The sequence below is a fragment of the Tubulanus polymorphus genome, chromosome 10 (genome assembly GCF_964204645.1).
Source record: "Tubulanus polymorphus chromosome 10, tnTubPoly1.2, whole genome shotgun sequence".
In the NCBI taxonomy this organism is placed as follows: domain Eukaryota; kingdom Metazoa; phylum Nemertea; class Palaeonemertea; order Tubulaniformes; family Tubulanidae; genus Tubulanus; species Tubulanus polymorphus.
The window spans coordinates 5518749-5534254 of NC_134034.1; the positions used below are offsets into that span (position 1 = coordinate 5518749).

The following is a 15506-nucleotide window of genomic DNA, read 5'->3' on the forward strand; positions in this document are numbered from 1 at the left end:
TTGTTCACTATTTAGTTCATCAATTCGTTATCAACAGTGCACATTTTACATGGATTGATATTTTTCTGGCATACATGTGTACATGATATGTTAAATTAGCTATAGCTTTCCCTTGCAATGAATGAAATTAGGTTTTACTGAGGGCAGGCAGCGTTCTTGTTCTTTCAATAAACCTCCTGCTGAAACACATATATCAACAGATGGAGAGCTATTTTTATGAAAGTCTCTTGGTGAAGTACTACTATTATCTTGGCAAAAAGTGTACAATCGACAGGAAAACGTCTGATTGAAACCGGGAAGCATCCTGAAACTCTCATTCAATTCACAAATATCATGCAACGTTAGTCGTTTGTTGGGGATAGAATCCTTGCATTATTTGGCCTGCTAGATTTGTGTACAGTTTTTGCATGTTTTGTTCTGAGATTTGTATATTTTGAGATGGTACCTCGCCCGGAGCAGAATCACAATAGCAAAAATAGTTCTGCCATTATCATGTTCACTATAATTGCATAGTTTGGCCTTACAACACGTCCTGTTGTATTATTGAGCTTTTTCCTTAAAGTCAAAGCTTGTATTTCATAAACACTGGATTTTTTCTTACCTGTGATGTGAGCTTCCATTGTAACTCAATTATTTCTTGAAAATGTGAAATCATAGTGTTTTCTGATAAAGACCATATTGTATTGAAAGACGAGTATAGCTCTTGGATTAGCAGAATCTCACGGGATTGTGCTTTACATTTCTAAAACTGTACATTTCAGGTGATTCTTCAGCTGCTGAAACAGCCAAGACAATGATGAGCATTATTGAAGTCATTCACTTGCTCTGGCAATGTGTATATCTGTTCACCTTTGATGGATTTCAATATGATGTAAGTGACTTCAAGAAATTGAGCTCAATCACTAATCACAACTAGAATATAATTTAAAGAGTTCTTTTTTAGCCCACTTGGGACTTAGTTATCACTGTCATAGCATACAATTTGTCTATTTATATTTGTACCTCTGCATATTTTGGTACAACAATCAATTGCTAAGTTGTAGCTCATGAAATGTTCTATGATTGTGGTGAATTTCAGGGTCATTGGTTTTTGTATCTGGTCACCAGGGGGCGTTGAATACCAGAATATGTTAATTATTTCCATATTGTATTGGTACGTTGGCATATATTTTTACCACAATCAATTGCAAGATTGTAGCTCACGACATGTTCTATAACTATGGGGAGCATATTTTCGAGAATTCGGCACCAGCGAAATAGGATACTTCATTAGCACCGAATCTAGTGTGAACGCGGCTACGGATATGGAATGAAATGACAATGAAATTGTATATTCTCGATAGATATAGATAGCGGCCTAGTGGACGCACGCAAATAGTGGATCTCCGACATTACTTGTCAATTATTGGATAATACTTTAATCATGGATTATACTTTAAACAGAGACAATTCATGTAAGTTTGAGGCAGTTCGGGAGAAAACTGTCACATTTGGACATAGTGAACGCTCTGAAAGAGAAAATTGACGTTAGCAAGGTTATATCGGTCCAGCTGACGAACTCGTACTGTATCGTGACTACCGCCGACGCAGCTACCAAGGACAAATTATTTAAAACTGAGCTGAGTATTTTAGATCGTACTGTAGAAATTACAGATGTGTCGGTAAATTTCATCAACGTGAAAGTGGTCGACGCTCCAATTGAGATGGACGATAATATTATAGCTTCATTCATCTCGAAATTCGGGGACTATGTTAATGGATCTATTAAAAGAGGAGTGATAAAGGGAACCTCTATTGTCACCGAAACAAGATATTTGAAGCTTTATAACATCAAGGAGATCATGCCGAATTTCAAAAAAATCGGGAATTTTGATATACGTTTATATTGTGACACCTTATGTCAGCTTTGCAGGAGTAGTGATCATAAATTCTATAACTGCCCGCAACGGGCTAGTGATCGCCACAATCGTCGCCTTTGCGGTGAGTGTAAATCACCCAATCACGTGGTCCGAGACTGTCCGTTAATTAAGGAAACTGTGATCAAACCAGTTTCCAGCGATGAATTAATCACAGCAGTAAACTGTCTGCTAAATCAATTGAAAGTGATCCCCAAAAATCAGGTCAACCAATATCAGCCCCAGCCGACCAAGTTAGCAGGAATACTTTACCGAGGCTATTGTACACCTCGGCACGAACGACGTCAACCGTTACAAGTCAGACACTGATTGTATTAAACTTAACATGACGCTTGCCATTGCCAAAAATTTCAAAATGCAAAAGTCTGCGTTTCAAGCATAATTCCCAAGAAAGGGATTAACAACACTACAGAAGATTTTAATGCTGCATCGAGCATGGTCAACTCGTACATGGATCGTTTCTGTAGCAAACAAAATCTACTTTTCATTAACAACGATACAATTCTGAAACCTTCTGGATCGATCAGAGATCGCTACTACAGCCCTAGTGACAAGAATGGCATTCACTTAAACGAACTCGGGAAATCCGCACTCGCATCACACTTCTACAACATTCTTTTTGATAGTCAAGCTGAAGTCTTCAGTACTCCCGTCACGAATAAGCGGAAGGATCGCTCACTTACACAGACACCACCAAGTACCGAAAAAGCAATCAAGAAACAAAATGTTGATATTGTATAGTGGGATATCAAATTATTTGTTCCCCAAATATGCTTAAAGTCTCTATAATCTTATTTGATCTGAATACTTTATTCAATCTAATCATATCTATCGAATGGATCTACCTGAATGTGTCAATTGTAGTTACTATACTTCTACGGATTCAATCTGAAATCTAGTGATGGAGTGCCCTTGAGTGTATTCCTTTCTAATGTACGCAGTGCCAGGAAAAACTTTGATAGTTTGGCTGAATATATCCATATAATTAACCATGATTTTAGTATAATTGGTTTATCGGAAACTTGGACAGACTCCAATGTACCAAATGAATCTTTGTTTCATTTACCTGGCTTCACTAGTGTCTTCCGAAGTAGACTAAATAAGGGAGGGGGTGGAGTCGGTCTTTTGATCAATAATGCTATATCTTTTAAGATCAGGGATGACTTAAATCTAGCTGAGTCCTTATTTATTGAAACAATCTGCAAATTCTAAACGTAAGCTAATTATTGGCGTTCTATATCGCGCATCCGACTCAGATTTAAACGAGAGGTTAACGGTCTAAATGTTATTCTCATGGGTGATTACAATATTGACTTCAGTAAGTTTGGCAAAAAAAACTTAAGTGACAATATTTCCGTCGAGTACTGTACCCTTTCCTATGGTTTTTGCCAATATTTTCTAAATTTGGATTGATCGCCAATGGTTTTTCTATAAAACCCGACCCTGCGGTATTGCATTTAGCCACCGGTGAAATCCGCCATCTTTTTTCTTGGCGTTCTCGCAGTAGAACGCGTTGGATTTTTTCGCCGTAAAAATCTGGGAATTAAGATATTAGGGAGTTTTCACTCTCATAACGGTGAGTCCGTTCGGTTTGGGGGTTATCCCTGGTTTCTATTTTTCCGTAAGAATTTTATTTACAAATATAATTTGATTGAATTGAATTGTTTTGATTTGTAACAGGATAATTATGCCACCCCCTCCTAAGGGTCAACATCGTGGCGGGGAGGGATGCGGGCATTTGTTTGGCGCCTGGGACAACCACGATTCATGTGCGTCGTGCTGGCGCAAATCCGGTCAAATATGTGCAAGGAGCAATCCTTGCAAGATTTGCGAGGTGTGGTCCGAGGACCTTTGGCTTCGGGCCGATAAGGCTCCTAAACTAAGAGATCTCCGTCGAGTAGCAGGGATTCGTCGGTTTCGGCCGACGTGCCTACCGACGTTTCTAATCCTGTTTCTTATCGTAAAGAGGAGCGGTCGCCGGTCGTTCAGGTACAATCGGCTTCCCAACTGCGTTCACCGGGGGGGGAACGCTGGTTCACCGGCACCAGTCTCCGGTCATTCAACGGTCTCTGGTCGTTCACCGGTTCGGCCGGTTCAGACTACATGTTCGGAACCGAGCGCGCGCCGCGGTAGTCGCGAACAGCCCGCACCGGTTCGGTCGGTACCGGGTCGGGCATTGGTCCGGTTCGGGCACCGGTCCGGTCCAGACGTCGTCTGGTTCAAAACATCCGGTACGTTCATTGTCTGATTCTGATCGTCGCTCCGGGGATAGAGCTCGCTCTCCCACTAGATTTAGACGCTGTGAGCGTAATAAACGAGCAAGATCTCCTTCTCGCAGATCAAGGTTTGATCACGAGAGGGACTACGATCGTTATTGTCGGAAGTTTCGCCGTCGGTCTTCTCATCGTTCGTCGACGTCGGTTAGCGATGAAAGCGATTCTTCTAGTAGGTCTCGATCCCGTTCGAGGTACTGTCACCGAAGTCGGCATGATCGTCAGGATACTGGAAAATACCTGACTCGGAAGGATTTCCATGTATTTGAAGAGAGAATTTTAAACTTGTTATCTTCGTCGCAACAAGTTGCTGCAACCTCTACAACAGGTAGGCCTATTCCTGATTGTCCGGTTAGAAGTTCGCCAGCCCACTCAGTTCTTCGGAATTCTCACTCTGAATTCCTGGATGCTGCGGTAGGGTCTGATTTCAGGATTTGAGGATCCGGTCCCAGAAGCGGCAATTCCTTCTGGGGTCGTTCCTGTCACGAGCAATTGTGGGTTGCCCCAGACGATGGGGGCTTCCCTGGCTCGCAATGTATCTCCGTCCCGTTCAGTTTTATCCGAACCAGCGGGAGACATGCCATTTAGAGCGATGATAAGTGAGTTCTTTGTCAAGCACGGGGCAACTCGCGCTAAGCCCACAGCAGCTCCTCTGGTCGGTGAGTCAATGGAAGCTTATCGCCCTCCGGACTCCGATCTTAACGTTTTACGGGAATCGTCAGCGGTTTCGAGAGAATGGGCTCGATTGGATACGCAATTATGGGGTGAATGTCGGCCTGGAACATTTTCATTTCCCCCTCCAGAACGGGGTATGAAATCTGGGAAATATTTTAGTTCAACCGATCCACCTATAGGCGTAATTTCGCTCGGCGTATTACGCAACTCCAGGTGCTGTGGATCACAGTCATAACTGCCTGGATGCTGATTCTACTTTGATCAGCCCGGATACTGTTACAGCACAGTCGGGTATTCGTTTGCCTAAGTCCGGTTTGGTGGCCATGACGTCAATCCTGGACAATCTTACCAGGGTTGGTTCGTTTCAAGATATGGCACTTAAGGTGTTGACGGGTGAGCTTCGCGAGACTCACGCCGCCGTTCATGCGGGCTCCGACCCAGAGTCAGTTGCCCTAAAACTGGAGGGAATGGACCGGGTTATCCAATCTTTGGCTCGGTCTGTTTCGCATGTAATTCCGTTGTCGGTTCGGGGTCAGGCTAATCTTGTGTTAGCCTCCCGTCAGTCAGTGATGGACTCCAGTTCCAAAACTCGTCTACCGGATATGGTGTCCAATGCTTTGCTGAGAGCCCCATTGGGGACGTCTTCACGTCTCTTCTCCGGTTGGTGCGCTCCGGTTTCCGCAGAGCTGAGGAAGATTCTGGAGGTTCAGGCCAAGTCCAACCCCCGAACTCCGTGGAAAAAGCGTTCTGGTCCGACGCCGGCGTCGAAGGTTCAGCACGGACGCAAACAGGACCATCTCAAACTTCAGCGCTTTCTCAGGCGGCTTCGGATGCCGGTTGGAGAACTAGCGCGCAACTTCAACAATCGTGTCAAGCCTCGTCCGGTCGTAACAGTTCCGGTGCATATCGAGGCAAGGGGAAGGCTCCAAAAAGGGGCTCTTCCTTTCGGAAAAACTCGAAATGAATTCTTGGGACCAGTGGGAGGTTGTCTGCAGCAGGCAGCAACCCACTGGTCCGACCTCTTTGGAGACGGTTGGCCCTCCCGGGTCGTCTCTCGTGGTTACCGTCTCCGTTTCCTAAGGCGACCGCGCCTGATGAGGTCACCTCCCGACATGCAGTCAAAACCAGGTCAGGAGGCCTTAATCTCTCCGGCTCTCAAGGAATTGGCCGAGAAGGGAGCGATAGAACCAGTTTGCAACGAAACTTCTCCCGGCTGGTTTTCTCGAATATTCATGGAACCAAAGGCCACAGGGGGTCAACGGACAGTGATAGATCTGTCATCCCTCAATCGGCACCTAGACATTCCAAGGTTCCGGATGACCAAGCCCAAGGACGTGATTCAAGGGCTCCGTCCGGGTCAATGGGCGGCTTCATTGGACCTGAAAGATGCTTACTTTCAGGTTCCAATTCACCCAAAATCTTGGCGATTTCTCAGGATAAATTGGAAAGGCCGCCAGTTCCAATTCAGGTCTCTTCCATTTGGCCTCAATACGGCCCCATGGGTTTTCACCAAGTTGGTCAAGTCAGTTCAGAAGGTACTTCAGTCAAGGGGTGTTCGACTGTTCGTTTACCTCGACGACTGGTTAATAGTCACAAATTCGGCTCAGGAATGTCGGGAGGCAATGACCTCAGTCTTGGACTTAGTCCATCAGCTAGGGTTCAGCGTGAACAGGGAAAAATCTCAGTTGACGCCGGCCCAACAGTTCACTTATCTCGGCATGGACTTCGATCTCCGAATCGGCAAAGTCTTTCCGTCTATGGTTCGAGTAGCCAAACTTCAAGAAGCTGTAGCGGGAGTGTCTACAACCCCGAGAACAGCTCGTTACTGGTCACGGCTTCTAGGCTCCATCAGCTCCATGGGTCTGGTGGTGCCCTTAGGCCGCCTCAGAAGCAGGCGCTTGCAACAATATTGGAAGGTCTTCTGGTCTCAGTCGAAGGGCAACTGGGAGGCCTTGATTCCCGTACCTCCACCCGATCTAAGTCCGGATCTTCAGTGGTGGGCGGCAACTACGAATCTTCGGCTCGGGGTGTCACTAGCCCCGTTAGAGGCTCCAGTTCGTGTATTCACGGATGCCAGTCACCAAGGATGGGGGGCACATCTGGAGAACCGAGTCAAAGCCGGGAGATGGTCTCGCTACGAGGCCACCAACCACATAAATTTCCTAGAAATGCTGGCCGTGTGGAAGGCCCTGAAGTTCTTTCACAGGAGAGTGGAGGGCCACCACGTTTGGTTAGCGACAGACAATTCAACAGTGAGGGCTTACCTTCAGAACCAAGGGGGCACTCACTCAGAAACCCTCACAGGTCTGTCGGCCAAAATTCTTCTTTGGTGCCAGACAAAGGGCGTGTCCCTGACTGTGGCACATTTAGCAGGGAAAAGGAACGTGATGGCCGATGCTCTGTCTCGTCGAGGTCAGGCTATTGCGACAGAATGGGTTCTCCACCAAGAAGTAGCCGGGTTCGGGGCATGTTTGGCAATCCGCTGCTGGATCTGTTTGCCACCCGGTTCAATCGGAGGTGTCCTCTGTTTGTGTCCCCGTTTCCAGACGCGGAAGCGTGGGGGTCGATGCCTTCTCTCTGGACTGGTCGGGGATGCATGCGTATGCGTTCCCGCCCACACCAGTCCTGTCGCGCTTACTGGATCAAATAGAGAGATCAGTCAATTGCAACATAGTTCTGGTAGCACCATGTTGGCCGGCTTAGAAATGGTTCCTACCACTTCTCAACCTCCTGTGCGACAACCCCAGGATTCTTCCGAATTTCCCATCGCTTCTGTCTCAGGGGAACTTTCAGGATCATCCAAACAGCCAGTGGTTAAATCTGCTCGCCTGGCCATTGTCCAGCGATCCTTGTCAGCTTCAGGCTTTTCAGAACAGGCTGCCTCCTTTATCGCAGGATCTAAGCGGCCATCAACAAGTACCATTTACGATGCCAAATGGAGTCATTTTGCGGATTGGTGTGCTGCAGGGGAAATTGATCCATGCTCACCCTCTGTAGCTCAATTGGCAGATTTTTTACTGCACCTATTTGTAGTAAAAGGTTTGCAGGTCATATCTATTAAAGGTTACCGCTCCGCGATTTCTCATACATTGCGTGCTTCTGGATGGCCAAATGTAGCAGGGGATCATCGGATATCCCAGCTGGTTGCAGGGTTTTCTATTTCCCGGCCTCGGGTACCAAGGACAGTTCCACCATGGGATCAGTCTGTAATTTTGAAGAAGTTAATGGAGGCTCCTTTTGAACCTCTTTCGGCAGCGTCATTTGCAATTTTGTCAAAAAAGACTGTATTTTTGCTGTTCTTGGCTTGCTCGGCCCGTCGCTCTGAGATTCATGCGCTTTCAGTCCGACAAGGTCATATTGTCTTTGGGCCAGCGAAGGAATTTGTTTCGCTGCGGCCTGCTTTGGAATTTTCCCGGACAGGACTTTATGTCCTGTGCGGGCGTTGTGTTTCTATTTAGATCGCTCTGCTTCACGGAGGGGTTCACCGGAGCGGTTATTTATTCCGCTGCTGGATCACCTAAAGGGTGATATTTCGCGGGACACAGTGGCCCGATGGGTCTCTTCACTGATCAAGGACATTTTATTGAAGGAGAATCTTTCCTCGGAGGGAGTGGTTTCTCATCAAGTGAGGTCTATGGCTACTTCCTGCGCAGCCTTTTCGGGTGCTCCGTTGGAGGAAGTCTGTCGGGCCGCCTTTTGGAATTCTCCATCGACATTCACGTCATTTTAATTACGGGATGTTTCAGGCCAGTTAGGCTCATTAGCTTCACTTGGTCCTGTTGTCATGGCTCAAGGTGTCCGTTCTTTCCGATCGGACCCTTTAGTCTATAATATTTATGTTGCATTATCAGGATCACAGGGGGTGTATCCTTGTACATAGTTTGGGCTCATATCTGCAAGTATTAATTTCGCAAAATTCTGGGGGGGCCCCTGAGCTGGACGGACTCACTGTGGCCAACCGATCTTCCCTGTGCTACAGTGCTCCATTCCGTGCTTGGGTAAGTGCTCTCTTTTTCCCTCTTACCTTGCGTTTGAGCGGTGGTTTTTCTATCTACCTTTCCCACCATCCTTGTGCTAGGCTAGTCTAGCAAAAACCATAGGAAAGGGTACAGTACTCGACGGAAATATTACAATTTTTGGAACTAAAATTTGTATTTCCGAGTAGTACTTACCCTTTCCTATGGTGGGAATCCTGCCCACCTGCCCCGCATAGCTGTTTTTTTTTTGGTCTGCTATGACGTAAAAAGATGGCGGATTTCGCCGGTGGCTAAATGCAATACCGCAGGGCCGGGTCGTATAGAAAAACCATTGGCGATCAATCCAAATTAAGAAAATATTGGCAAAAACCATAGGAAAGGGTAAGCACTACTCGGAAATACAAATTTTAGTTCCAAAAATTGTAATTTTATGAATACTGCGATTTCTAATTCCTTTTTGCCCCTCATCACTTTACCTACTCGTGTCACCGAGCACTCTGCGACAGTTATTGATAACATTTTAATTAACTTTATCGACGAATTCCAAACTCTAAGCGGCGTTTTTTTGCTGATCTTACGGATCAATACCCAACTTTTGCCGCCATTCAAGGTGTGTGTGAGACTAAACCCGACAAATCCCTGTCGAAAACACAGGTCCGTGATATTAACTCACGGTCAATTGAACATTTCTCACGCTCTTTGTTGGCCAGTAACTGGCAGAATGTATATAATAACGACTACCCTGACATGTTGTGTAACAAATTTTATAAAATTGTGAACAGCTGTTATGATACATGTTTCCCTATTAAACAAATCACACCGAAAAAAGCCAATAAGCCGTGGGTTACAAATGGTATTAGAAACTCTATTAAGTGTAAAGATAAATTATATAAGAAATATTTTAAGAATAAAAGCAAGCAGAATAAAGATAAATATTGTAAATATAGAAATATGTTAAATGCTCTACTTAAGAAAAGTAGAGAAATAGAGGGAAATTTTTATCATGTAAATCGGATCCAAAGGAAATATGGAAAACTGTTAACACTTTATTCAGTAAGGCCAAACATAAGGGCCACGAGGACCAGTTTTTGCACGAAAATATGGTATTGATTGATGCGAAAGAAATATCCAACAAATTCAATAATTATTTTGTAAATATAGCTACACAATTAGAATCTCGGATACCCTCATCAGAAAAAGACTTTAGATTTTCTTGGCGAAAAAAATAATAATAATTTTTTTCTATCTCCTACCTGTCCTAGAGAAATTGAAGAAATAGTTATGAATTTTAAAAAGAAAGCTTCCAGCGGATGTGATAATATCAGTATGGAAATGCTCAAAGCTATTATATCCTCAATTTCCCAGCCTTTGTCTCATATCTTTAATTGTAGCTTCATTTCGCGAGTTGTACCGAGTATTTTCAAAATCGCACATGTTACACCAATTTTCAAAACGGGTGATAGAACTATTTTTAGCAATTATCACCCAATTTCTATCCTTCCATCGACCTCTAAAATTATAGAAAAACTAGTCTATAACAGGTTATTGAAATTTTTAGATAAGTTTAACCTTTTAGCTGAGCGCCAAATTAGCTTCAGGAAAAACCGTTCCACGGCCTCAGCATTAACTTCCATCACTGACAAAATAGTTGAATCTCTTGATAAGGGCCTCATTACAGCCGGTGTATTTATTGATCTGTCCAAAGCATTTGACACTTTTAACCATAAAATTCTAATTACTAAACTAGAACATTATGGTATCCGTGGTTCCCCCTAAAGTTTGTTCTATAATTATCTCCTAGATAGGAAACAAGCTGTAAAGTTTAATAACTGTTTATCTAACCACAAAATTATTACTTCCGGAGTCCCACAGGGGTCTATTTTAGGTTCCCTGCTGTTTCTTATTTATATCAATGACTGTCCATCCTCTTGTAAGCTTTTACAATCAATATGATTTGCCGATGACAGCAACTTTTTTTACAGTGATCGAGACCCAAAAAAATTAGAGCATACGTTAAATTCAGAACTATCAAGTTTATTACCGTGGTTTAGAGCCAATAGATTATCTGTAAATATAGATAAAACTCAGTATATGGTATTTGGCAATAGGGGCCACCTAGGACTTAATATCTTTCTTGGAGATAAAATCATTAATCGTGTTGATAGTGCGAAATTTTTAGGTGTAATTTTTGATCGTAATTTAACATGGAAAGATCATATATCGTCTGTCTGTAAAAAGGTTTCTCGGGGGATTGGAATAATCAATAGACTCAAAAACTTCCTGCCATTCGATATTCTCAAAAATCTCTATCATTGTTTTGTCCACTCGCATTTGCAATATGCAAATCTTGTTTTGGGTAACGCCTGTACATCATATTTACAACCTTTATTTATACTACAAAAAAGGGCCCTTAGAACCATTACTCAATCCTATTGGCTTGAACACACCTCTCCAATATTTCGCAAACTACATATTCTAAAACTGGAGAATATCCACAAATTCCAAATTGGTTATTTTGTCTTCCAACAGATTAGCCATCTCCTACCTGAAATTTTCAATCATTTCTTTAACTTCAGAAACAACATTTATAGATGTAGGCCGACTCGCAGGCCGCGGGACCTACATATAGCATTTGCTAACTCCAATTACAAATACAAGTCTGTCAAAATCGAAGGGGCAAAATTCTGGAACAGTTTAAGCACAAGCCTCAAATGCCCTCAATCTCCATCAGCTTTTAAAAATAGTCTTCATTTCCTTAGTTCTAAATATTGATAGATACCCTTTGCGTTCTACTTGCTTGTTCTTCCATTTTGAATATATGTATATATCCTTATGTTTGGTAACGTGTGCACATTAGAGTGAATGAGGGTGTGCATGTGGGAGTGAATGGATGAGGGATTAGGACTAGTTTAAGCCAACTTTGGCTTTTCCTAATTCCTCGCATAATCTATTGCTACAATGATTGATTGTTATTATATTTTCATACTGTATCGTATTGTATAATTACATATCTTTATGTCAATCGATTATGCAAAATAAACTTAACTTAACTTGAATATGAAATATTGATCTATGGTACGGGTATGTTTTTTTCTTCAACAACTGAGATGGGTTTTTCAATCAGTCTATTTTCAAGTTATCGGTAGCCATCTTAGTATCATTAGTCTTGGATCGTTGAAAAAAGTTTTCTGAAGGAAACATCAACAGGTTTTAACTGAGGGTGTTGATATTTAACTATTGTTACCACAGAATTGGTAGGCCTAGTCAGGGGCGGATACAGGGGGGTCACATCTGCGCCACGGGCGACCCCGAAAATTTGTCTAGTGCCCTTATCAAAAAATGTATTGCCAAAAAATACCATCCTGTTACAGCACTCAACTACAAGCAGTCAGATTTCTCTGTTTCATCAATAATACAGCCTCTCTGTTAACCGGCAGATTGTGTATACTTGACCACCGGCACTTCCAGTCGGGTTCTATAGTCTGAATTTTCTTTAGGCAGGGGTACATTTATTACCTGAAATTCATTTTAAAATCCTTTTGAGGGCAGAAATAATTTCCGAAAATTAAAAATTGCTAAAAAATCCATTGAAGGGCTCGTTCATGATGCCAAAAATTACACATTACTTCAAAAGCATTGGTATCAACATTCTCAAATTCATGGCGAAGTAAATGAAATGAAAAAAGGTTCTGTTAACTTCCACATACATTTTACTCTCACATGCATTCGAATGATCTACATAGCAGGGTTATGTAATGTTCTCTTCAGACAGCTTCGGAGCGTCTAAATTGTATCTCAATGGGGAAAGGGGGATCTGGGCACCCTATTTTGCCAAGATGATATTTTTAAAACATGGCTAAGGTAAGACACACAAACAGTGGCAAATTATCGCTGCTAATTTTGTTTAAGAATCACTCAAGATGCTGTAGAAATCTTTTCAGCTTTTCCCACCGACTCCCGTAAGAAGCATCGCATCTATGGCATTCGGTTTTCATGTACCATAGTTCATACAACGCCTGGGAAGTTTTGGGCCCTCCTATTCTAGATTTCTTGCTTCGTTTACATAGTGCCCATTTGAAGAAGTGATGCCCCCTAAATTTGGGTCTGGATCTGCCCCTGCTAGTTCTTTCTGGCCTGCAGTGCGGAAAAATTGATATCCCTACCTGCTTAAGTCATTTTTTCTCAAGATTCTTTTAGGACCTATGTCATTTTTTGGACTAAAAAGGTATATATTGTTTCAGGAAAATCTAGTATTTCAACAGTATGAAAAGGATTTCATTCAACACTTCATGCAGAACTTTCCATACAGCATACAGGAAGCGCCTGAAACTCTTCATAAGGATAAAGGAAAACCTATTCCTCAAAATCAGGTGAGCTGTGTTCAATAAATCACGATTCTTTGCACATATGATGGTTCAAAAGGGTAATCCTAAGATATAGCTATATATAGAAATAAAAAAATGTCAGGGATTGTTAAATGTCGGGGATTCGAACCTGATATGACTAGTCACTGTATTCCTATCCTTATTGGTTGTGTTTAGCTGGTTTCATACTATATAAAGTCAGAGCAAGGGAGTTATGAAAACATGAAAGAATTGCTTATGTTTCATACTTTTTTTTCATGCTGTGTGTGCTTGATTTAAGAATATCTACCTTGCAAACCTTATTTCTGATTTTGATGTTCTCTTTGAATTTTGTTCCATGCTGTTCCATGTTTTTGTTCATGCCGAAGCTGTTCAAATATTAACCTAAAGCTATCTTGTATTTTTCTATTCAAGATTTTGATGTTGAAGTTGAATTTGTACATATGCAAGATTATGTCACACGCTATGTGTCAAACACCAGGGCGGAAAATTTGGATAAAAAATGTCAGTGACTATGTTACTAAGGTTTCACGTAAGAAACTAATCGGCGATGATCTGAATGTTATGCTGAGTATTGTACAGCGATTAATTAATGTACAAGGTAAGTTTTTATCAGATCATCAGTTTGGTGAATTGAACACTACCACAGCACATTCTTTGCATGATGGGCTTCTCATTGCTGACCTCTTTCTGGAATGGAAAAATGCATGGATTACACAAATACGTACCAGGTCTTGAGACAAGACCTATATTAACATTTTCTGTAGCATTCTACCAGGATTTATAGGTACATCCGTGTTGACCGCAGTGATATCATGAATAAATATTGATTTGCTTGAGTGGAAAAAAATTATTTTCCACTCATGGTGTTCATGATTTTCCATAATACTCATCAATAGGACTACACTGTAGACTCTAAATTTTCATCAATTTGAGTTAGACAAAAGAAATTATCAATTTTATTCTGTGGGAACAGTTCATTAGCCTAATGATTTGTGTTTGATTCATACAAACGATTATTCAACTAGAAAGGAATCAAGTTACAAGGAGTCTGCCTTGAATAAATTTTTACATTTGATAAGTGAGCAGAGCAGTGTGGGTGAGTGTTTGGAGCGTTCAACTCGGGAAACCAGGTCGTGGGTACTTCACTGTAGTGTCCCCGGGCAAGACACTTCCTCTCAAAACCCAGCAGTGAATCGGTATCTGGTCTGAAAGATGACTCCTGAGCACCTAGCAGCTTAGATGTTACTTCTCACCAGGGAGAGATGACTGATAAATGGTTAGAATTATAGGCTGGGGGTAATAATACTAATTCAATGGAAAGCACCTTTTGAACATAATATCACATTCAAATCACCCATTTCAAATCACCCATACTATGATTTTTTTCTTTTCTGGTAGAGTTTGCCGAAAATGGAATAATAGCAGTATGGAACATTTTCTCTAAATCTCATCCGTTATCTACAGAGAGAGCGCAATTGCTGGCATTTCTGAGAAAATATGTGCTTCCACATAATGAGCTTATATCGTAAGTAAATGACTCCCGCAGATTTCCAATCAATGGTTGCAATCACGTGAGCATTTTTACCAGTTCATACTGGTGCCAACTGGGTCTATGCCTGATTGACACGGACCAAATTTGGCTTGACCAAAAACATCTGGCAAAGCCTGTGCCAAATTTTAGCATGGGTCAAATTATTGCATGTGAATGCTATCTGAATCTAGCGGTGATTCACTTCGCCACGCAATGTTTTGATAACATTTCAGTATTGAGTGATTGATGCGGGAACACGCCCTCATTGGACCGGGCCAAAAATTTTCTTGTTATTCTGTCACTTAAACCAGGAAAGTTCTCACTTGTACAGGTCTTTGTCGTATTTTCGCTAAGCGACTGCCATTATGGCTACTTAAAAAAAAATTGACAACATTGTGCAGAAGCAAAGACAACATAATCTAATTAACATCAAATATAACTTGTTTATGATTGAGAGATTAAGTAGTTTTAGCTCGTTTAAAATCATATGAAAGCGAATACAGAAGTCATGACCACCACTTTCTACAGGTGTGAAGCTCCAACCATTCTTGTCGCGGTTAACTGAATGATTGCATATGTTTGTTTATGAATCAACTGACTAAAACCAGCGCATCGTTTTGGGTAAACTGGGCAAATAATTCGACCAATAAAATGGCAGAGTATTCAGACACAGAGAACAGTTTTCCTCCGCCATCCTATCTAAATCATTGTATTTCCTACGGACAAACCAGTTTCATTGGGCACTAAGGACCGAGTTGACCAAAATC

The 15506-nt window shown here is 42.2% G+C and overlaps 1 protein-coding gene across 1 annotated transcript in view; it reads left to right on the top strand.

Annotated features, from left to right (window-relative positions):
* The window catches only part of LOC141911693 (testis-expressed protein 10-like), a 32245-nt gene that overhangs the window by 5715 nt on the left and 11024 nt on the right, over positions 1-15506 (top strand). The window contains exons 5-8 of the mRNA XM_074802693.1: positions 762-871; positions 13083-13211; positions 13620-13806; positions 14607-14733. Of these exons, the coding sequence (XP_074658794.1) occupies positions 762-871; positions 13083-13211; positions 13620-13806; positions 14607-14733 (553 nt within the window). The remainder of the gene's footprint in view (positions 1-761; positions 872-13082; positions 13212-13619; positions 13807-14606; positions 14734-15506) is intronic.